The 24,247-nt window shown below is 35.1% G+C and overlaps 2 protein-coding genes across 3 annotated transcripts in view; both read right to left on the bottom strand.

Moving 5' to 3' along the window:
• Positions 1 to 264: 264 nt before the first annotated feature.
• Positions 265 to 24,247, bottom strand: part of LOC123548523 (sodium-dependent noradrenaline transporter-like) — a 214,771-nt gene continuing 190,788 nt past the window's right edge. Inside the window, exons 6-15 of one of the 2 annotated variants that reach the window (XM_045335838.2) lie at positions 13,424 to 13,558; positions 11,356 to 11,459; positions 10,815 to 10,939; positions 8,600 to 8,712; positions 7,975 to 8,112; positions 7,476 to 7,575; positions 6,372 to 6,472; positions 5,258 to 5,437; positions 4,541 to 4,615; positions 265 to 4,075 (exon numbers count right to left, since the gene is read on the bottom strand). In XM_045335838.2, the coding sequence (XP_045191773.2) occupies positions 4,052 to 4,075; positions 4,541 to 4,615; positions 5,258 to 5,437; positions 6,372 to 6,472; positions 7,476 to 7,575; positions 7,975 to 8,112; positions 8,600 to 8,712; positions 10,815 to 10,939; positions 11,356 to 11,459; positions 13,424 to 13,558 (1,095 nt within the window). In that variant the 3' untranslated portion in view covers positions 265 to 4,051. The remainder of the gene's footprint in view (positions 4,076 to 4,540; positions 4,616 to 5,257; positions 5,438 to 6,371; positions 6,473 to 7,475; positions 7,576 to 7,974; positions 8,113 to 8,599; positions 8,713 to 10,814; positions 10,940 to 11,355; positions 11,460 to 13,423; positions 13,559 to 24,247) is intronic. The other variant, XM_045335839.2, reaches the window with a different exon arrangement.
• Positions 19,676 to 22,898, bottom strand: LOC123548524 (steroid 17-alpha-hydroxylase/17,20 lyase-like). Its single transcript, XM_045335840.2, has one exon. The coding sequence runs from the start codon at positions 21,872 to 21,874 to the stop codon at positions 21,068 to 21,070; it is 807 nt and encodes a 268-aa protein (XP_045191775.2). The 5' UTR covers positions 21,875 to 22,898; the 3' UTR covers positions 19,676 to 21,067.

Genomic DNA, 24,247 nt, shown 5'->3' with positions numbered 1-24,247 from the left:
GACAAGTTGATGCAATGATTTGTGAAAGTAGATATATAATTTTAGAATGTGTTTTTACACGGCACAAATAAATTACATTTCTAAGCTCATACTGTGATCCTTTTTATTGAAACAGACAGCCTGATATATACACTGTAAAATTCTTGCTGTCTGGGTTTGTCCATAATTGCGTTATCCGGCCATCGCGAATTTTTATTTCTAAAACTACTAATAATCCGAAAAATAAATGTCACAAATGGGTAAAAAATGAATAAAACAAAAATGCACATTTTAAACATTTAATACAGATTATGTCATAGTTTCCTTCTGTGATAAAGTACAACAATGGTCACATTACAACAGAGTTCAGGGCCCTGAGTTATAAAGATGAATTTTGAGACCAGTCTATAAACTCGAGCATACGATTGGTTGTTTCCTATCACGACTTTTAAATTGACCAATGACAAGACTGTATTCAGAGACTGGTCTCCAAATTCAATTTTATAATCTCTAAGCCATGTATGACATAAAACACAACAGTTTTGAGGATTCATAAGACAAAACAATGGGTATTTATAAACGTACAGGTGACATATTTAAAGCTACATGTGATAGACAGACGTTGGTTTTGTTTTGGAACACACTGTAACTTTCCCGGAATCTGAAAAATATGACCAGGGAATCGGGCTGTAGACCGCAAAGTTTAAGAAACAAATATCATCTCAAAGTCGTTGTTTTTTTTAAATACAAGTATAGTCAAAAGTGCAGTCTGAGACTGGTCTTATGGCACAAAAATTTGCCGGTGAATTTCAGTTTTACATATATGTTTAATGCTGAACGAAAATGGGGTATGTTGGGTACGTAGATACTCCATATACCTTTTTGTATCCATAAAGGACTGTTTTAAAAAGAAAAAGAGTATATATGATTATATGTGTATTGCTGAACACATGAGTAAATTTTCAATACAATAAACCTGTGCTAAAGACCACCTCTGAATAAAAGTCTCAACTATAACACCTGCTTACACTGGTCATAATTCTTTCTAATGTTTACTTGTGTTGAGAGACCACCTGTCAACAAAGACCACACCTTTCATTTCCCAAACGTAGTCATTAAAGACAATTTTGTTTGCATCTAAATATTTTTCACGTTCACGTTTCCAGCGTCTCTAAAGAGCTGAATGACTAAGAGCAAGTAAATTATTAGATACAGTGACATGTTCTACAAATTAAAGGTTCATACCAAATCTGCGGAGAAGATTTCTATTTTTTTTTCTTTTGGCTGCACAGGCAACCGGAATTCTGCATGGACTGCCTAGACTTGGCGGAACCTGAAAGGAGACTACCCAAGGAACATTCCTGTGAACTTTGGTAGAAATTGGCTCGGAAATTTAGGAGGAGATATCGTTTGAAATATAGCTTACTTTACGCAATTTGTGCTCAAAATAGACAAAAATTTACATTGATGACAAACGTGGCGAGAGCTTCTATTAAAAGTGATTCATACTCCTCCACACATCCCCTACCCCCTACACCCAACCACCCACCTACCAGATATGCATGTTCAAAATGAAATTTTCTCGGGTATAAAGTACGGAATAACTGTATTCCTGTCGAAATGACTGCACATTCAGTGATATGGTTACACTGCGTATTTGCAGATTAGCTTGACCTAATGACCTAGTCTCTGAACATGTCTTCTGGAAATACAGCAGCTTTCGTGCACTGGTTCGAGAAAAAAATAGTGTAATTGAGAATTCTTTTTGCAAGTATTTCCTTGATTTGACGTAGAAAATTATTTTCAATAATGCTTAAATATATTAAAAGTGAACTTAATAAGTTAATATCTGTTAGTGTTTCAATGTGATTAATATCTGTATCTTTCATAGTTACGCATTAAAATGGGTGCCTCTTTTCCCGTTTTTTTCCGTGCGAGTTTTATTTTGCCATTTCCTTTAAATCAAATCTCCGAGGCTCGCTTCTAAAATATATTTTACAATATTTGAAAATCTCTGCAGTAAACCACAAAACACTGTTATTGTATGATAACATAACAACATGTGCACGCTGTCAATTATATAAAAATCTCCGACCCCTGCTATACCGATTAAGGAAATGAAAAAGGAAGTTACCCACGGAGCTCTAAATATAATAGGGTTGTTATAACCGTAGCTTGATCTGGGATACTGTTTTCGGCTCGAGTGGAATTTTGCCAGATCGGACCTCACGAGGCGCGCAAGCGCCGAGAGTGACACGAGAGCCGAATACAAAATCCCAGATCTAACTACTGTTATAATGACCCTTTTATTATGTACCTCTACCTTTTTGTTTGTTGTTTTGTTATTGAACGAAAACTTTAATGTTTATCGATATTAAAATGGAACTAAGGGAAGTTTTATATGTGCGCTATTTATAGAACTGTGTCAGGTCATGCATATTAATGAAAGTAGTCCGGCAGCATACAATACAAAAGGTACAATACGGAATTTAAAAGATACAATACGATTTTTTTGTGCCTGTTTATATTTAATTGTGAAATACAAGCCGATAATTTTACAGAATTTATATAGGTATATGATAAAAAATTATATCTGCAGATATTGTAAATAGGACAATGTATTGTTACGTACGGGTGTAATTAAGTGGTTCCAATGCATCCCTTTCTTCCACTCATACATACATGTACACTGTTTACAAATCAAAGCTATCATGCTACACACAAATCTAAAATACTTTGAATTATGTAAAATATCTAAGGTATTCAAACACTTACTACGATCGGCACTGTAATGAACAAAAAGCCAGAACAAGAGGCTGACGAGAGCTCGACGCTTTACTGGATTATTGGCTTGTATAACCTTAGTGTTAAGACATGTATTATTTTGATAAAGTTCATCAACTTTTTAAATGCTTTCCTAGATCTGATCATATGTGAAACAAGTGACCCCCCTTGGAAACGCCACTTTTTTACTGTAGTGACATGGTATTTATAAGTTTGACACAGATCTGTTACACGATGTTATATACTAAATACCTTAGCAACCGCTTTATTGTTTCATTACATGAGCGTTTTTAATTGTTCCTTTTTGATGCAAAGTCAACGAGAGTTTTTTTAAAGAATACCATCCATGTAATCAGCTTTAGATGTTTCAGCACATTTCGACCAATAGTACTGGTGAATAACGTCTTTCTCACGACAGGCGGGCGGGCTGACGGACAAGTCATGATCGCATAAAGCTCTTACTTGCCTTTGGTCCAGTAGAGCTCAAATCACAAACAGATGGGAATGAAATATGTGAATGGAAAGATGTATAATACAGGGGCTCCGAACTGACACATATATACGTTAAACTTTGGTCATTATAAACTTAAATTAATAACACAAAAAATATGTAACAATTATACAGCAGATATAGAAGCATTTGACATATAAAAAATCACATTAAGGAATCAAACACGGTATTGTATTCTTCATTTGATCATGAATTATTCAGAAATGGCAAAACAAACAAAACAACCTTATTTATACCATCCATATACGGACGAAATTAATGTTTTTGGGTTTCACATCACACTGACGCAATTATAGGCCATATGCCGACTTCCCAGCTCTACATGATGGAGAGATGCCCAAGATGCCCCATCCGAGAATTATGACATGTATAAGCGGGCACTTTGGTAAAGTCAACGACATTCCCAAGCCAGCTTGACGGCTTCCTAACATAAAACACTTGTAAACACACTAGGCGAGGTTTCGAACCCACAGTGGAGAGGTGCTATTGATTTGAAGTCCGCGACCTTAACCACTCGGCCGCTAAGGCTCCCAAAATTTGGATCACAAAGGGGTTTGTTTGAAAGCTTTCTTTCTGGAAAAGTTCAATCCCTGACAAAGTTTGTGAAAATCAATTAGCATGATACTTAGAAAAATGTGTATAAAAATGTACAGGTAACAAATAAAAGTTGGGTCAACAAGGAACACTAAAAAACTTGGTCCCTTTCAATGCTCATGGATTTGCTGTTTGGCAGGACGGTCCGACAGGTTTCCCTTGACCAGTCTGTATATTTCTCGCTTATATATACACCCAATGCTGTCTCTGAAAATTAAAATTTAACAAAATGAGTATAATTCGTGTTGGAAGAGGGCACTCGCAAGGACTCGATCAAACCAAGTTTCTATTTTTTTGTTTTTGCACAGTTCGGTTCTTTCTGTCTAGAGGATTTTCCTATAGATTTATATGGCCACGAATGATAAAATTTGTATAATTTAAAATTTGCTCCTATAGTTATCAACGTTCTGCGCATGCCCAAATGTTTCCTAATTGATGTTTATAGTGAGTAGTGGTCAAATAAAAACAACAAACAACCCTATTCAAAATGATTCACTTGCTTTACACAGTCGTGCATTTTCTGCAGAATGTTAACAGTTCTATTTTTTACATCTTCATCTTAGAGTATTTGATTAAAAAACGTCTGAAGTACGCATTAATTTGCCTTTCAAATGCAATTAAATCGCGTGACACATAAAAACAACGTGCCAAACATAGAACACTTAGACTTACCTTAAATCGTTTGACTTCTCGCTTTTCTTTTATCTCTTTATGCTCCCACTTTGGAGAAATACCAAGGGATATCCTCTGTAAAACGTACAAAATAACTTAAAAAAAGAAAGAAAATTAATCACAAAGAATGAAGTAAGGTAGCGGTGGGGGATTATTACACCGTATTATAATAATACAAAACGGGAATTGTAAATAAAAAAACAAGAGCTGTTGTATGCCCCCAATGACGAGTTGTCCCATTTTCATTCTCGTGTTCACTATGACATTGACTTTTGACCTACTAATCCCTATAACAATAGGAGTCATCAACTTTGTAAGCCCAATCATGCTATCAAGTATGAAGACATTGGGTCAAGTGGTTCTCAAGTTATTGTATGAAAAACTCCTGAGACCGTGACCTTTGACTTACTGACCCCAAAAAACAATAGATATCATCTATATCATAAGCCCAATTATACTATCAAGTTTGAAGGTCCTGGGTCACGTGGTTCTCCAGTTATCAGGCGAATACCGTTTTCAAGGTTCAGACTCGTGAGACTTTGACCTGGGTCAAGTTGCGGTTATTCGCTCTGCCGAACAACTCGACAGACAGTGTAAAGCAATATAGCCTTGGGGGAAGGGTGGGGGCATAAAAATTACAATGACAGATTACCGCGTGGGAAATAAATAAATAAAATATATGTTAACATAATAGTTGAACATTATAAACATATTTACCTCTTTAAGTGTTCCCTTAGACTTCAATATGTAGTATATGGCATACAAAGGTATAATACTCATGGACGCACACGCTATCAACCAACCAATCGCATTGGCGTAATCAGGATACACATATATATGTGCTGCACCTTGGTATACCAATGGCGAGTAATGTAGAATGCTTGATATTACAATAATCTGAAAGAAAGAAACAATGCTAAAGTAGATCTATGCAATAGGAAAGTTGACAATATTAGATTATGTAGATGATATTTGTTTGTTTTGAGTGGATAATTATGGCACATACAATGAGCAGTGACAACAGCTACGAGTAAAGATGTGAAAATTTTCTCACTTTGAGGTGGGATATATTCTCTATGCACGCTGAATAAACACATTTTGTTATTTTTTTGATGCTTCACGTTGAAATACGCATTTTGCATTGCATTTTGGTATCAGCGCTAAAATCAAACGCGCTTCAACGCGAATTTCGTCAGAGGTCTTGTGACGTTGCCACATAAAGTTCAAATTATTTGCAGCATATCGTTCTAAAATTCTTGCATAAAAACTACATTTTTCACTGCCATTCTCGTTAAAAACTTTATTTGAATCGAGAAATATACTACTGGGAAACATAGCTCGACATGTTACATCCTGTTTTCCATGAAAATAAGAAATTTATACACAATTTACAAGTAGACCGGCAAAGCTGTTTCAGTCACAAATAGTGATATGCGGTCAGTGGAAGGGCTGATAAAACTTTTTATTTCAAATATTAGCATAAAATAAAAATTCAAACGGTGAGAAGAATGTAAATTCCGGCCAATTAGAGAAGGCTCACGCGGAGAATCTCTTTCCGGTTTAACTCAAAAGGTAGAGTTATAAAACTCCGCGTCGGCGTTTTGGTAGTCTTATTAGTTCCCTTCTGAGAATCAAGAAAATGGATTTTTTATGAGAAATGGTCCCATCATAATGCCGGTATGGGCAGTAAACACGGGTAGATTGTTTTTGAATAAGATTTGCTTGATCTTTCCTGCAGATTTATTGTGGGATATTAGAAATATTTTGATGCAGTAACCCCCGCCCCCCTCCCCCTACTTTCCTCCATACACAACCATAGTAAAATACTCACAAGAAGGAATGTAGGACTAATGTATTTCCAGCATATTCTCCAGTACAATCCTGGTGAATGACCAATCATTCTGTCTATGTCTTTACAAAACTGGTCAATTCCTGAAGATAAGAATTATACTAAACATACTCTATTGAGGACCTATTAGACACAAGACATGAAAACTGAACTACATGAAAGAACACAATTGGTAAGATTGGCATTTCAATGGTTTTTGTCTCTATGGAATATTTTTCTGAAAATGAAAAGCAATCGGAATGGAGACTTTGATATAAAGCTTTACTTTAAAATGTTAAATATAAAACAATGTTTAAATAAGATATATATGCAAAAGAAGTGTGGAGATTTTTTTAAACATTAAGATCAGATTGAAATTGACAACGATGACTTTAAAACAATTCTGTTGAAGAACAGGATTTAAAATGAAATTCCTTTTGGTACATCATTTTACGTGTTATAGCAGAATCTTTTTGAATTTGAACACTTTAATCATTTTATTTATTTTATGGGAAAAATACAATTGTTTTAGGAAAACTGAGTTAAGTTTTAACCCATGATCAGTATCGTTTGTGAACTGTTATTTTCTTGCGTGTGTATGCTGTATCGCCACTTAAAGGTCCATTACTAAGGGAAAGTGAGTTGGCAATTTTTTTCATAGCCAGTGCATAGACTTCTGCAAGACACTAAATAATGAAGATTGGCAGGTCAAAATTTACAGAAGGTCTTTGGAACTCAAAGAAATGTATGTGTATTATGTTGAAATTTCAATGAATCGACAGAATGACCCCCCAGGTCTTTTTAACTTTCTTCATACTTCATAGAAAAATAATTGTACATATACTGCGATTTATTTCGAATTTCTACATACCAACTTTCATTTTCCAATAAAATGAAATAGTTTCTGTGCTTTTAAAAAGAAATTAAAATGTTCACTTTCCTTAGTATTGGACCTTTAAGCTATAAACTGATTAAAAATTGCATTATTTCGAGTGGGTGTTCTTAACCAGAACGTATATTAATGAAATCGAATCAAGGAAATCCCTCGTTACAGGTAAATGAGACAGTATTCTGAGAAAAAAAGTCTAACTCTGGTCAATAACTCACCATAGAACCACGAGACTGCCACAACTTGACATAGTACTGTGAATACGATACTGGTGCCGGCCGCAAAATTATCCAGAATTTTGAAAACATACATTCCGCCCTGAAATATTGATATTTTTCTACATAAAAGTGGCAAAGATTGCTTGGAATTTTGTAAATTGAAGTTCTACTGGTAAAGACACCAATCGTTGGCAAAGAAAGTTGTCCGACGATCTGGGAGGTTTATTTGAATACGAACATACAGACATAGCACATTGTTGATATACTTGTGCATTTTCGTATTTTATTCATGTAGTACTTCACTGAATCATTTCAATACAAAAATCACATCTCCCTCTATATGAAATTCACTGACAGTGTATATTACATCTCAAATAAACTACACACTAATCAATAATATTTTTATTTGCACATTTTCAGTATTATTGAATGCGACAACTTGCATTGTAAAATATCACTTTTCAATTTAAAGACGTGTGGTGGCAGAATTGCAGCTTACCCAGGTATTACATGGAATGGAGAAGAAGAAAGCTGTTGCTATGACAACCAAAGTTAATACTTCTCGGTAGTAACGGTTTTTAAACATACGATAGAAGCTGTCCGACAGTCCTGTCAGCGGAGACTCTAATCCACCAAACTGAAAATGTTTCAAGGAAAAATATATCTACCTTTTTAATTACGTTCATTTTCCGTTCTGATGACAATAACTTTACAAGTTCTCAAATTATTCTAGTAAAACAGAATTTATAACAATTTCAATGTTTACGGTTATGTATCAAAATATTACTGTAGACCCAAAGTCTGAAAATCCATCGGTTTCGTGTTCGATCCACGGGCAAGGAAATGCTCTCAATGGTTCCGATTGAGCCTTTTGTTAACAAAAGTTTCGGCTTTGTTCACTGGAATAATTTTGCCAGTTACTTTTGACAGAAGGTTAATCAGGAAACCATCCTCAAACCTAAAACATCTGACTGGTTTTCGTGCACAACTTTGAAAATAACCAATGACAACGTTGTATTATGAGACTTGTCTCCGAACTCAGTTTTGCAAAACTGGAGACTTATAATCAGTTTAGGAACACGGTTTTAGTCAACAAACCGCCCGTAAACATAATAAAATAGTACCGCACTGTCCATCCCGAGTGTAATCAACATGAGGAAAAAGATGATAGCCCAAGCTGTTGATCCAGGAAGTGTTGCAATGGCTTCTGGGTAAACTATAAATACTAATCCAGGCCCTACAATAGAAGATTCAACACATTTTGTACAGGATAGAGGCTATATAATGAAATATTCGGCATGGAGGGAAACCTAAATACAGAATGCAACGCATTACTTCATTTATTTACGAAACTGGCGTTCCCGGGACGCTTATGGTTCTTATTTATGCCAATATTAATTATACGAAAAACCACGAAAAACCCATGAAAATTATCTCTGGAAACGTTTTGTTCTTTAACCTGCACGGTTTGGCAAACGACTTGATGTTAACAGATGATAAGCTTGCAGTGTTTACTTTTATCATTTTGAAACCTTGAATCATTTATCAAATGCTGTTTCGGTTAAATGCCAGTTTACACAATATGCAAAACAATGTTGCACCTGTATATATTAAAACTGGTTATCAAAGAAAGTTTACAGAATCTCTCGAAATATGCTAAACTGTTTTATTCATATCTTTCATAACTGCATTTTCTTGGATTTTGTCCCGTATCTGCTCGCCAAAATATTCTTTTAACATTCTGTATCTCACGCTTAGCGATGAATATAATTATGCCAAACTTTTTTTCTGGTAACTTCGTAGCTAGTTTTAAAACCTGAATGAAAATTTTAATTAGCCCTTCAAGTTTTATCTATTTCGAAATTTGACCTTTGGATTTGTGCTCTGAAGATAAGTCAATACATGTACAAAAATGAAGGTAAACCTTGCTTATATGCCAAAATCAAGAACTATCAAAATTATCTAGTTTCAATGTTAGCCTGAACTCTGTCAAATCAAACCCCTTTAGAAAAACCTCTGAAATGACAAGGGTACAATCGAACATGGTTGACTGACAGTGTCTTTAAACTTCGAGGGAACACAATAGTCACTTTCCTTTGAATTATGCCAGTGGCGTAATACGTTAGCACTTTGCCATGGAATGCACAATGTGAAAAGGTGTGTTAATTGCGAGAGAGTGCGAGAATATGTCTGTTAGCACAGTCACGTGTACTATCCTGTTAGACTCCTTGAAAACGACAGAAAAACGGTAATTGTATGCCAGAATATCTGAAGGAACTCATTAAAGTGTCATTATAACATTGCGGTAAGTACTGTAATTGTCAGGTTTTCACAGAAAACTGACTCGCCTTTTTAATTTCGATACAGATAATACTGTCTAATTCACGACAAATTCATAAGATGACAAATCTCGCTGATATACGTTTTCAGTAATCCATTATGTCAGTAGAAAAAAAAACAACCATTTCATATGTCTAGACTTTTCAATATCATATACAGTAAGCAGATTCAATAAGTCGGAGAATGAAAGAAATCTGCTGACACTTCGTACCAAAGCCTTTAACATGCAAATAAATATAAACAAGACTTGTGGCAGACGGTCGTATCAAATACAAAAGCAGCGGTGTTACTGGCGTTTAATATGCACACAGGAACAATCTGAGCCGTGCCATGGGAAAACCAACATAGTGGCTTTGCGACCAGCATGGATCCAGACCAGCCTGCGCATCCGCGCAGTCTGGTCAGGATCCATGCTGTTCGCTAACAGTTTCTCCAATTCCAATAGGCTTTAAAAGCGAACAGCATGGAGCCTGACCAGACTGCGCGGATGCGCAGGCTGGTCTGGATCCATGCTGGTCGCAAACCCACTATGTTGGTTTTCTCATGGCACGGCTCATCTAAATGTAGGAATCACGTCATATAAGCTGAGTGGTGATTTTGTCTTATACAAATCACGGCGAGACATATACTAAATTATAACATTTTGTGTATATATGATATTATCTTGAAACGATCTGAACAGAACAGCGTCTCTGTTAATATGTAAATTTTTCAAAGAAAACAAACTTAGGCAGGAGAGATAAGGGGAGAGCCTTTGAACAAAATTAGCAAAGAAAAAAATAGATTCGTTATGGACGATATGGAAAATTTATGCTAAATGTGCCTTTTATGTTGTTCTTAAGTAAAAAATAGAATACATGAAATAAGAAAGTAGAACAGGCCATTTTCTTCCTTGAATGCCTTTTTAGAAATTAGAATCTGACATATGAACTAGTCAAAATTGTGCTCGCCTGTCATTTTTGTGGGTGGGGTTGGGATGTACAATAAATGTGTGATTACCTTCTTGAGCCACCTGGTCAATGTCTTTCTGTTGTCTGTCGGCCATATACCCGAGGTAAGAGAATACAACAAAACCAGAAAATATACTGGTGAAACTGTTCACTGCCGCCGTAAATAAACAGTCGCTGAAAATATAGATAAAATCGAAGATTTTTGAAATGCTATTATTAAAACATGATAGTTTGACATATGTTTACAAAAATAAACTGTAACACATCCTTAAAAAGGTAAGGAAGTGAATATTACCTTTTTGACACACGTGCACTAATAATAAGCAATAACTTATATATTCTCCAATCATCGTATTACATGTACCATTTCTTGGACTCCCCCAAATAAAGCAAATCACATAATTATCATCTTATAACTACATTGTTAAAGAAATGATTGCCCAGAGTTAGAAATAATATTAAAGTAATCCTCTTCTTCCAAGTCTATGTTGCAATAGACGAAGAACCATAAATTTAAAAAAGAAACAACAAATCATAAAACTAAATTTTAAAGATGGTTATCTGAATACAGATAACTATGACATACTTACTGGTAGCAATTATTGTTAAATTTATTGTGACTAGCATAAGCAATATGTGTGCCGAACCCTGCACCGATTGAGAACATGATCTGTACAGCGGCATCTATCCATACCTATAAAACAGTGAACAAAACATATGTCATGGAACCCAACGATACATGTCAACAAAAAACGTCATCTGTATAGGAACACCTGTCAGTATTCCCATAGAAACAAAGTTTTCCATAGCTTGAGAAAAATATGTCAAAAGAAACATAATTTGCACTCTGACTGAAGTACACGATTGTAGGATTTTAGGATATGACTTCAATCAAATTGCATTGTGTGTTCTACGGCTTCAGCCAGTTCCTGTCAATAGAAACATAATTATTTTTCAAATTATTACAACATGAATTTTTGGTAAATGCACAAAGGTTTGTCAATTGCACCACAATTATCATCAGTCGACATTCATGTAGGGCAGCAACATGTTCAGTTCTGGTTCTGAAAGATGGCAAAATCGGCAACAATCAATATGAATGCCTTAAACAAACTCGTAAATGTAGTGATATCTGCTAGTGATTGAAATGATGTATAAAGTATCAACTCAGTCTGTAAGTCACTAGTATTACATAGAAACAACGTTGGTCATTTCTTGCTTTATTCCTTTGGCATATACCTTATACGACTCGTAAGATTTTAGAAGAATCCGTTGCTAATGATATACTTGCATCAAATACTGTTTATACAGTATCAAGTGATTGTCTTTTTTATGACATAAAAGACAAAAAAGGAATACACATAAAACGTTGCACATGCAGTTATGCAACTCAGCACTTTGCCAAACGAAGAAAGCACAATCATTTTGATGGTGCAATTTTTATCGCGGTATCAATTATCAAAATAGGAACACAATATTAAACTGCAACATCAATCGTTACCGCAATCTATCTAGCAGAACACGGTTTTTGCCAGGATATAAATTACCGCCTGCAGGAAAACAATAGAGATAGCTGATAAAACAATAAAACAAACAAGTTGAGGGAAACGATCCAGTTTGTGGCTACAGTTAAACAAGGTGAAAAGGCATAAAAATATATATGTAATATCAACAGTTTACGTCGCTAACATTTCTATACTGATTTTTGAAGTTACACGTTCTTTTAATAATTTTGAAATTCTTCTCTCATGAAATTTGCCAAAGTCGTTGTCGTCCATTGGGATTATATCAAAATTATATATCCCATAAAGCTAATATTCTTAATTTCTGAAAATGCTACCGCGCACACATTTGCTCCCATGCCTCATTCACGTTCACCGGAAGTCCTATATGCAGTTGAACATGCCTTAGCAAACACCTGTGTCAAACAGTCACTTTTTTAAGCAGCTGCACAGTTAACTTCCACAAACTGACTTTTTTATTATTTTAAGCAGCCAGCTACTTCTATATATTGAATCAATATCTTGACTGCTTACTACAAGTTTGACTGTATACTGAATAGAAGGGTCAAACTGAAGGTAAAAAGGGTGGCAATATTTGTACAACCAGACTATTAAAGACACTGGTGTTTGTATGAATCTCAGTCTGTATATCTATACGTATTAAAGTCCCAGAAACTTTTACAAGATATCATTTATAGCTTCTTTTTAAAAAGTACTTCAAGATCCAAGAATTTATGAAATGAAAGTTAAGTGTATCATTTTATACAAAAGCCTTTTATATCTTTCCATCTTTTAGTTAATTTTGAAGACATTAATTCCTGTGATGAACGGGCTGAAAAGCGCGTTTCCGGGGAAACAGTCATGAAAGAAAAAATGAAATGATTCTTTTCACATGTTTGAGGATATGATGGTATACGGCTGAAATTGGAAAACGACTTCAAAACTCCATGATCATTTCTGTTATTTTAAAACTGAGACATAAAACTGGCCAGCCTCAATGTCGTTATTCTTAATCCTGACCGCAAAGCTATGGTGTGCAACTTTGGTGTCATTTCTGCATTAAGGTATAAAACCCATTTACTTCAACATAAAATAAAGAAAGCTTAATGCGTTCCTAACTTTGTCACGCAAACTTGCCAAAATAACGTTTGCTTACCTGTGGGTCGTTTAATCTTTCAACGTTAGGAGTAATGAAATACTTAATTCCGTCGACAGCGCCGGGTAGGAGACATCCTCGAATCAGCAGAATGGTGAGTATAAGATATGGTACTGTAGCAGTAACGTAAACTACCTGAAAATAGAAGTACCATCCTCGTGTAAAGTAAATTACATGAAAAAAAAACCACATAGCATCCCCGTGCAATGTCAAGTACCTGAAAATACGCGTACCATCCCTGTGTAACGTAAAGTACCTGAAAAGACACGTAAATCACTATGTAACATAATCTACCTGAAAATACACGTAACATCACTGTGTTACGTGAAGTACCCAAAATTACACGAAGTATCACTGCATCACTTAACTTCCTGAAAATACACGTAACATCACTGTAATGTAAAGTATCGGAAAATACACTAAACATCACTGTGTAATGTAAAGTACCTAAAATTACATGTAACATCCCTGTGTAACGTAAACTACCTGAAATACACGTAATAATAATGCTGCATCTTAAAAATATGAAAATCGTACATATCATATGGATACAACGCTAACCCTTTGAAAATACATGTTTCGTGGATGTAACGTAGATTACCTGAAAATACATGAAACCGATTACTAAAATATCTGAAGTACACGTAATGCAGTTTTATCTGTAAGAAAACACACAAATATGGATGTAATAAAAAAAACCTGAACATGTAAGTGATATGACAGTTACTGCAATTAACTGTATATTTATCAGTGAATGATATCGACGCAGCTTCTTAATATTTAAGAAAAATGTGACTAGAACATGTCTGGAATTGCCGAAGACCAAAGACAAAGCATATACATATTACAGAAATAATTGTTATTTATCAGTTTATATTAAAATTGTATTCCCATGTGTATTTTCAAGATAAAAGGAAAGTAAAATCAAAAGTAAAGTTGAAAGCGTCCCTGATGTTTTGACCTTACTTATAGGCAAAAAATCCCTAGAACAGACTCCACAACAGGAGTTTCCATATATCAACCTCTCTAAGGCTATAACCTTCAACAACTGGGAAATGCTTTTCATGTTTTCTGCACGCAATGTTCGTAATTTCATTGAATTTGATAGCGTATCATAAAGTAAAAGAAAGATCTTATAGTTTTGCTTCACATGGTGTCTGCCAAATGAACTAAATGAATTACAATAATCTATAATTGTTCTATATATAACTTGCACGCGATAAATTCACTTCATGACTGTAGTTTAATCTTCCCTCAAACGTTTGAAAATATTGAAGAATTTCTGCACAGGGTGTAATTTAAACTTCAAAGAATGATGATAATGTAGGTATTAATAGCTTTATCGAAATAAAGAATGTTGATAAAATATTTACTGAAGCACCATGGGTAAATTAAATCGTAATGACGCTTCAAAACATTACTACGTCACGTGGTCAAGTAAGAATATGTGTGTAAAGATGTACACATTTATCAAATTACAACTCTTTGTCCTTAGAATATTTTTTTAAATTTAAAATCCATTTGCCAATGTACGAAGACACATATCCCCCCACCACACACATCCCACTCACACACACATACTAGTTTCGGAACGTTCGCTTGGAATAAATAATCTTTAATAAAAATATTCTTGTAGCTTTCGTTCATCAATATTTACATTCACTATATATTTGTATTAAACGAAAAATCCGTTTATTGTAGGGATAATGCATGTTTTTTGTGTATTAACGTCTGTAGAAGCCCGCGGGAATGTTTGTGACCGAAACCGAAACAAATATATCCCAAGAGCTTCTGCAGACGTTAATACACGAAACAAATGTGTATTGTCGCTATTCTTGAATAAAGAAGTACACGACCACTAAATGTAGTGTTTTCAAACGTAATGACTTTACGATTCCAGTACATTTAATTACCATTATGTTGTTCTTGGAAACGGTAAACATGTTTTAAATATTCATAACCGGGACTCAGAAATCAACAACACTACCAAAAGCATGTACTGGGAGTTTTTAAACGATTTTTTTATCTCTCGTTATTTCAAGCATGACATTACAAATAATTGTTCATGTTTTCCAAAAATTTGGTAAACAGGAACACAATTTCATGAATAACAATATTGCATTCGAGTTGTTTTCAGTACGAACACATTTCGGGTACGGATTATTACGAACGTAGTGACAAGTTTTCAAACTTTTTATATAAATTCTTCGAGAAATTAGATAAAAATATACCGATTGATATGATTCCTAAAAACAAACAATCGCACAAGTTACACGCAATTCTTATAAATCCACGGTAATGGACAAAAACTGAATCAACACTGACTTTGAAAAGAGCAGTAAACAAGGGGAGAAGCGAGTACGTACATTTTTGGGAACAGTGCGTTTGGCGTTGATAACTGATACAGCAAAACATTCTATGGTTTAGATTACATCTTTTATGCTGCTAGAAGTGGTTATTATGGAAGAAGCAAGACGCAGATACCAGACGTCAATCTGCGCAGAAATACATATACGTCCCTGCCGGAAAGCATTTCAAAAATAAAAATCATGTGTTAACAGCTCGTGAACTGCTTTGTTTGCACACGGTTTTTCTCCCATCAATACATGAGCAGATCTAGTGAAATGTAGTTTTTATGCAAGAATTTCCAATAAACAACATTGATGAAATAATATCAAGGACAGCTCTTTCAGCGAGATTGCAGGCTTAACTAAAAAAATACATGAACAAAATGGCGCCGTTCGAAAAAATCTTACAAAATTGTATACCAAAATTTCAAAAAGAACATTAACACGTTACACGTACCCATGTGGTTACACGTAACAATGTGAATCTTTTTCTTATATTTTCCAAACAGGTTGATATTTATAATGAAACTGCTTAATTATTTTATTCAAGTTGGAAATGTTCAATTTCAACACAAGAAGTATTTGTGATAAAAATGAAAAGATACGAATAAAAATGAATTTGGTACAAAAATAACTTAAGAGTAGGAAATATTATAAAGACTTCTTGTTTTATACGCACTATACAGACAGTTTTAGTACAGACTTTTCGAAATAAATCATTCAGCATCTCCTCCCACGAAGGTCATTCATGTAGTTCGGAAAGGTAAAACGAAGCACAGACATACCAATGCATCAAGTTGCGACATAAATTGATTTTACACGTGTTCACAAACCTCTTATGTTAAGTTTATACCAAAGTTCGATAGTTTAGCTTTTTTTCACCTACGAAATATCGTTACAATATATATCAATGACAGTCAACAACCTCAGGACTCCGACATAATGATGGTTGTTTCTGATGTACCGAACGGGAAAGGGAGACTGGTTTCCAATATCAGTTTTATAGATTGTGGATTTAATGAAAGTGAATGAAGGAGTTAGTGAGACAGTTACGTTGCCGACACTGCTGCTTATAAATCTGAATGACTTTGACCGTGCTGACGACGATGTGTTTGTTGACGATGATGAACAAAATAATGATTAGCAGTGAAAATTATAAGTTGATGCTAAACATAGATATTTCAAACTTAGTCATGACGACCACAATTGTCATTTATAGTGACTAGAACAAAGCCAAGATATGTGAATAATAATCTTACGATAATTTAACTTAACTATAACAATGTCCTGAAAATGGTCCATACTATTTCTACATACGTGTAAATACTATTTTGCATAATCTGCGGGCCAGGTTAAGGTCGCTAACTTCGAATCACTCATACCTCACCGTTTTAGATTCGAAGCCTCTTTTTGGTGTAATAGTCTTTATATATGAAGCCATCCGTAGGGCTTACGGAAGGTTGGTGGTTCTATCTATGTGCATGCCTGTGATGAAACAATGCCCACAGATGGGCACCGGAGTCTTCCTCCTCTGTGAAAAGCTGGAAAGTCGCCATATGACCTATAACTGTGTTTGTAATACATCGTGTCACTGTCACTCTAGATCCACAGTGAATAATGGGAAAAGGGTAAAAACTAAAGATTTTTGCAGCGTTTTGTAAGCATTTATGATAATCTTTTTCGCATTCGTGCGAAAGTTTTGTACTCTTGAGCCTTAAATTTGTGACTCGTAACAGTCGACTAAACGTAAGAGAACTAAAGCGGGACTATAGTTTGTTGTATTAGCAGTGCAGACTATTTCATTACTAGTGAACTGGCAAAGTTTGCTATGTCGGTGCAACCTGCAATGTTGTAAAAGAAACACTACATTATAATGACTTCATCAGGTTTTTGAAGATTTAATTGACATGTTTCTGCACTCGTTTATGCAATTAAATTCCATTTGATACTTGTCGTACAGTAAATGACGATCTTACAGCATTGCTTCACCTGTTGTCTACCAAGTGAATTAAATCAACAACAGTAATTTATAATTGGCCTATATGTACTCCGTGTGTACTTAATGAAAACGGTACAATCTTTTCCCAAGCATTTGAAAACCCTGAAGAATTTCTGCAATGGTGCTTTTCATTTAGGAATAGTAATATGATATCGTAAATAAAAACGAAGAGTCAATGCAAACCCTTTTACTGTACTGAGGAAACGTTTGGCTTTGTATACCTCAAATGTACGTTAGTAGATCACGGATGCGAACAAGTAGCATTTAAAGTATCCTCCCACGAAGGTCATTCGAGTAAGTCTGTAGTCAGATGAGGCACAAGAATGCCGATACATATGAGCCATGCCATGAGAAAACCAACATAGTGGGTATGCGACCAGCATGGATCCAGACCAGCCTGCGCATCCGCGCAGTCTGGTCAGGCTCCATGCTGTTCGCTAACAGTTTCTCCAATTCCAATAGGCTTTAAAAGCGAACAGCATGGAGCCTGACCAGACTGCGCGGATGCGCAGGCTGGTCTGGATCCATGCTGGTCGCACACCCACTATGTTGGTTTTCTCATGGCACGGCTCATATGTTTCACTACAAAATTAATTGATTTTGCACATGCTCACGAACTTCGAAACTGAACATTCAAAGTTTCTACGAGTGTTAGTTAATATCAACTCCATCGTAGAAACAAATTGCGCAACATAATGCCACAGCTCATATCAATAAAATGCCATAAAATCCTGGATTATGAACCAGGGTATGAGGTTTTGGGACCATTCTTAAAACAGCAACATCTGACTGTCTGTTTCATAGTCATGTAAACTATTGAAACTGACCGGTAGTAAGTTTGAAATCTGAGATAGGTTTCCAGCTTTCGAGAGCTTATAAGAAGGGGAGACGTTGACGACGACGGCGGCGGTAACCTAGGTGATGATGATGGTAATGCTGTTCGTGACGGCTACTAAAATCAAAAGATGAAAACGATGATGGCGGTGTTGATCGCATGCTACTGAAATTAACAAAACTAACGTGCCGTAACTTTTTTTACAATATCTAAAAACTGAAATATGTAACTAAACCACGTATAAGTTCACATCAGTTTCATGTCCAGACACCAAAAAAGTCACTGCTTAATTTAATGTTAATGCATCAGTATTTTCGCTACTTTGAAGTGTCTGTAGTTGTCATTATACTGTTCTTCAAGAAAAATAGGAAAAAGGAAAAAAAAGAAAAAAAAAGTCCGACTGTTATGTAGCATATTGTTAGCTGTAGGACAGATGTGAAGGTAGTGTACCCGTAATGGCCACTGGAAAATTACGCATACAGTTTCTGCATCTCTGATTTTACGGAAAATCAAGGGCACGCAGAGATATACTTAAGTCCGAAGAATGCCAATTTTTCTAACGAGAGTACATTATGCGACGTTTATTGGCGAGTGCCAATATGAGTCCACTATCTTACTAGTAAATTACTATAATTGAGCCGCTCCATGAGAAAACCAACATATTGCATTTGCGATCAGCATGCATCCGCGCAGTCTGGTCAGGATCCATACTGTTCGCTTTCAAAGTCTATTGCAATTAGAGAAACCGTTAGCGAACAGTATGGATCCTGACCAGACTACGCGGATGCGCAGGCTGGTCTGGATCCATGCTGGTCGCAAACGCACTACGTTGGTTTTCTCATAGTGCGGCTCATTTGTTTTATAAATACCAAGAAAATTTTTATCACATGCTTTTAAGCAAATTATAGAAATATAATAACACTCTAATATGTTTGATTCTGTTAAAACAATTTACGCTAAAATGGCGTCACGTTAACGGGCGATGGCGTCAATGTTTTTGTTGCGACCACGAAAGAACACTGCTATATTTCATCCCCGTTTTAGATAAAGGGCATTATAGAATCAAAATAATGTTTAGCAAAATCGTGTTTCACTTAAATTACTACATCCAGTATCAGTTATACTTCGCCAGAATGATTCACTAGGGCTACGCCCTTGTGAAAGTATTCCGTATTTCGTGAATTAATAACGTTAAAACGCGATTTTTCTATGCATTGTTTTTTAAGGAAAGATTATTGAACATGATTTCACTAGGGAAAAACACACTTATTATAATACATGATCGGACACGGTTATCTTACAAAAACATGAACATATATCTATCCTTTACCAGCATTGGTACGCCATGATGCTGCGTGTGTCAATGTGCGGGCAACTGGTTAAACGTTGGTAAAAAGAAAAAAAAAACATTAAAAAGACGAGAAAATCTAAAATGATAGATAAAAAACTTTTATTCGTGAACACCGTCATTTCTATTCCACTCATTTCTGTAGTTACCATGTCAAGATTTCTTTTCATTTGAGATTCCCTCTTAGACTTTTTAACAGTATGTCCAAACCTGTTTCATTAGATGAGATAATATACAACTAATGAATACGTGTCCCCAGTAAATTTTGTGGCCCAAAAAGCCGAATATTACATGGGGTACAACGCTCGAATGGCTATAATTGTATACATACGTCAAGTCGTCATGATAAAAACATGCATTTTCCTCGAATCTGCCCATGGAAAGTGTGCGTTGTGATGCGACGTTAGAGCGCTTGTTATGTTATTCGAACATCCGCCATTAGTTGATGACTTTATCGTTTCCGAAATTCATTTCTTTAAAAGTTTACAACGTTGAATCAAATAAGTCAGTTATTTTATATTCATGTGACAGTACATAACCTCAATAAACCGCAGGTCAAGAATGTCTTTGCACTTATTTGTGCAGTACATTATAAATAGAAAATTTCATCGCCTTTCATAGAAAAGATATAACTTTGTACCAATTGTTGTCTACCAAATGAACTAAACGAATTTTGGCAATTTATAATTGTTTTATATAAAATATTGCACCTGATAACTTCGCAGTCATGACTGGTTTCAGTGTAAGGTGTAATCAAAACTTCAAAACCTGATTATGCATAGGAACAGTTATATATACAAAACGTAATTAATGTTATATAAATCTGCAATAAATGGAGAAATAGAAATAAAGTAAAATATTCAATCAATCAAGTTTCCCTTAGGCCCGTGCTAGTGGGCGTTAGAATACTGCTGTTGTTATTTTGCTGAGTTGCTAAGGATTTATTAATATAAGCCATGTATCTCTGAAAGTTATTCGTTATGATTCATACAAAGATGTAATACCTAAGTGAAACTTAGAGACACTAAAACAGAAATTATCATGTTAAATGATAAGGACTAAACTGGAAACAAAGTTGTTTTAAGTTCTTTCGTCATCAGACGGACGATCAGTCCTATAATTGTCTATCACATCTTCTGATCAGCTTGCACGTAAATGGTTTTGGCTGTAGCACAAGTCCGGGGACATATTCTCTTGGATCAGCATCTGGTAAAGTACAAGAGTCTGGAGGTAGGAGTGTAAACTTCTGGAGAATATTTGTGATATAAAGGAAGATTCTGTTGAAAGCAATGTCCTTCCCCAAACAAATTCGTCTTCCGACGGAGAAAATTGCAATTCTCCTCATATTTTCATGGCTGGCAGGTAAAAGAGCGCCATCGTCATCCAAAAATCTTCTCGGGCAGAATTCCCAAGCTTTGTCCCAAAAATGCGGATCGTGGTGTATGTGCCAAACATTTGACAGGAAAATGTCATTCTTTTTAAAGTGGTATGTATTCAATGTGTAATCTTTTGTCAATAAATGTGGTAGACCAAGACTTGTGTGAGAGACGTATCTGAGAACCTCGTACACCACAGCTCTGCTGAATGGCATCTTTGCTTGATCTTCCTCTTCTGGTACCCGATCCAATCCAACAACGCCGTCTATTTCAGTTTGGATATCAGAGATATACTCCGGATGGCTCAGTAATAGTAATAAACAGGCGGCGACGGCGGAGTATGTAGTTTTCATCGCTGTGACACTAAGATCTAGAATAATTCCCTTTATATTTTCATCTGTGATGAAAGCGTATCCTTTCTCTTTGTTTACATCGGTTTGCTGCGTAAGCAGTGCATGTACAAGCCCCTTCTCATTGCTTGCTGTCTTGTCTGACTTACACTGATCAAAATACTTATCAATTATCCAATCCCTGGATGACATCATCCTTTTATAAACTGTTCTAAATTTACCAGGTACATGTCTTGTGAATGGAAAAGTTGACAGAAACAAATTGACCGAGGTTTCCAATAAATAAAGCGTGCTGTCGTTAAATTCCCGTAAACGCTTGCTGGCTTCGCTACCGACCCCTTCTCCTCATAGCAAAATTGAAATAAGATCTGCTAATGAATGGCGCAGCAGTGGACTAACGTCAAACTCTTTTCCGTCAAGCCTCAATATTCTCCTCAAGCCGTACCAACTCCTCTTTAAAGCTATTCCGAAAACTGCCAGTCTGACTCTGACATCTCAGACATTTCTGAAGAATGGTTTTCAGTTAAACAAACTTCTGACTGTTTTCACGTGAAAGCACAATATCTGCTGTATCATATACAGCGAACTTTCTGACAAAAGTTTCAGGTCGGTCATTGAAATAACCAACTTGTTCTTTATCCGCAAATACTTTTCTAACAAGATCGAAATCGTTTAAAACAACAATTGACTTTCCACAAAGTTTAACTCTGAATATAGTCCCATAATTCAAAGCCCACTTAAAAAAGCTGAGATGCATTTTCTCCGGGTTCATAGAGAAAACAGACCCAAGGAAAGGTAATCCTTTTGGACCTGGGGTATTAGAAAAGTCCTGCTTTATTGGTACAGCTTCCATGACAGTATTAATACCAGTACGAGAAGACTATATGTGACGAATCTTTCCATATTTAATATTGTTTCAAGAAAATGTTTCACTCATTCAGCTAGCTTTAAAAATTAGTTACACCCATAAATTCTCCCGATATGTATATAATGTACATTAGTATTGAACTTTATATACACAGGCATTCAGTTAAGGAAAAATCATATTATTTACACTTAATATCCAACGTAAGTATGTCCCAAGTGTAACCCCGGATTTCCGATTTTATGTTCATCCAACACGAACGCTTTATTTGTTAATTATGCAAGAATCAGTTAAAACGTTTGAACATACGATAAATGTAAACGGTGGTATTCAAACTCTATGTTATTTACCTTCAAAAGTGTATACATATAGTATAAAATAGTATAAAACACTTGAAATTCAAAATAATAAGCGAGGACGTACACTGTTTCTAGATCTATTCAACTTTTAAATATGCGCCAACAAATACACCATCAGACACATTAACTATCGCAGTTTTCAGATCTAGTGCGTCTGGCGGAAGACATAGTTTCATCAAACTTTCTGTTATTTTGAGACCAGCTTCGTTAGATCATTACCAACTTTTAGTAACATCTCGAAACCGATAAAGCGGGACAGATCTACCTATCATAAAAATCAATAAAACCAATAATCCGATATCATCGCTATCGGACGGATTCGTTGATTTCCGTACTAATTGTTGTTGTTGTTGTTGTAACACGGGGGAAAAATCGATAATTAACATCTTTGGTCATTATCTGATGCATTTACAGGCGGGCGGTTTGCTAAACGATGTACTTGAATTGAATGAAGTTTTGGTAATTATTAAAGCGGAAATCAGATCAGATTCTGGGATATCCTTGCTAGAATTTAAGCAATTATAATATTTTTTGTTTCAAAATGAAGTTGATTAAGCTTTGTATTATAAATACGGAAGTCGAAAAATTATATAATACTTTATAAATTGTCAAATAAAAGTAATATTTAAGAATATGAATATGTTATCTAAAATATTTAGAAATCGTTACATTTTATACATCGAACACAGATTTACTTTCTTTTTAATACATGAAACATCATGCTAACGTATATCTATGTACAGAAAAGAAATATTTACGCACAAGAAACTGTCTGTAAATAAAATAAATATTCAAGAATATGAATATGTTATCTAAACATCGTATATACTTCCTCTATACAAAGAAGTATAAAATACAATTTATTTTTATAGCCCTTTGCTCTATACGCGCTTTCTTTCACATATTATGAACATTAGAATATGAGCTTTTGATTCTAAAATATTTTCAAAATTCTAAACCACTAACGTTTTCCGATTTTCATCGCAAAAGGTAGTAAAAGCAGCAAATTCTCATGTATTTCTATAACATAAAGTTTGTCAGTAATTAAGTTTTGAAGCCTTCATAAGAAATATAGCATTTTTTTTTCAAGACATCTAAAAAGTATTTTATTGTCGAACGATCTGGAAGCCGGTCGCTTTAAAGAAAAAGAAATATAGAAATAAAACTAAATACTTAACCCTTACCATGCTGAACGCGATTGGTTCTTCCTTTGAAATCAGTGTAGACTGATCATGATCTGCACTGTCTGCCATTCAGCCAGTAACTTTTTGATATGCACCCTTTTCATAATTAATAGTAATGTCCAAATTGAAAGATAGACAAGTTCATTATTGTAATTTAGCA

This window comes from Mercenaria mercenaria, chromosome 6, assembly GCF_021730395.1.
Source record: "Mercenaria mercenaria strain notata chromosome 6, MADL_Memer_1, whole genome shotgun sequence".
Lineage (NCBI taxonomy): Eukaryota > Metazoa > Mollusca > Bivalvia > Venerida > Veneridae > Mercenaria > Mercenaria mercenaria.
Note: the sequence above shows the minus strand (reverse complement) of the source record. Positions and strands in the feature narration are given on the sequence as shown.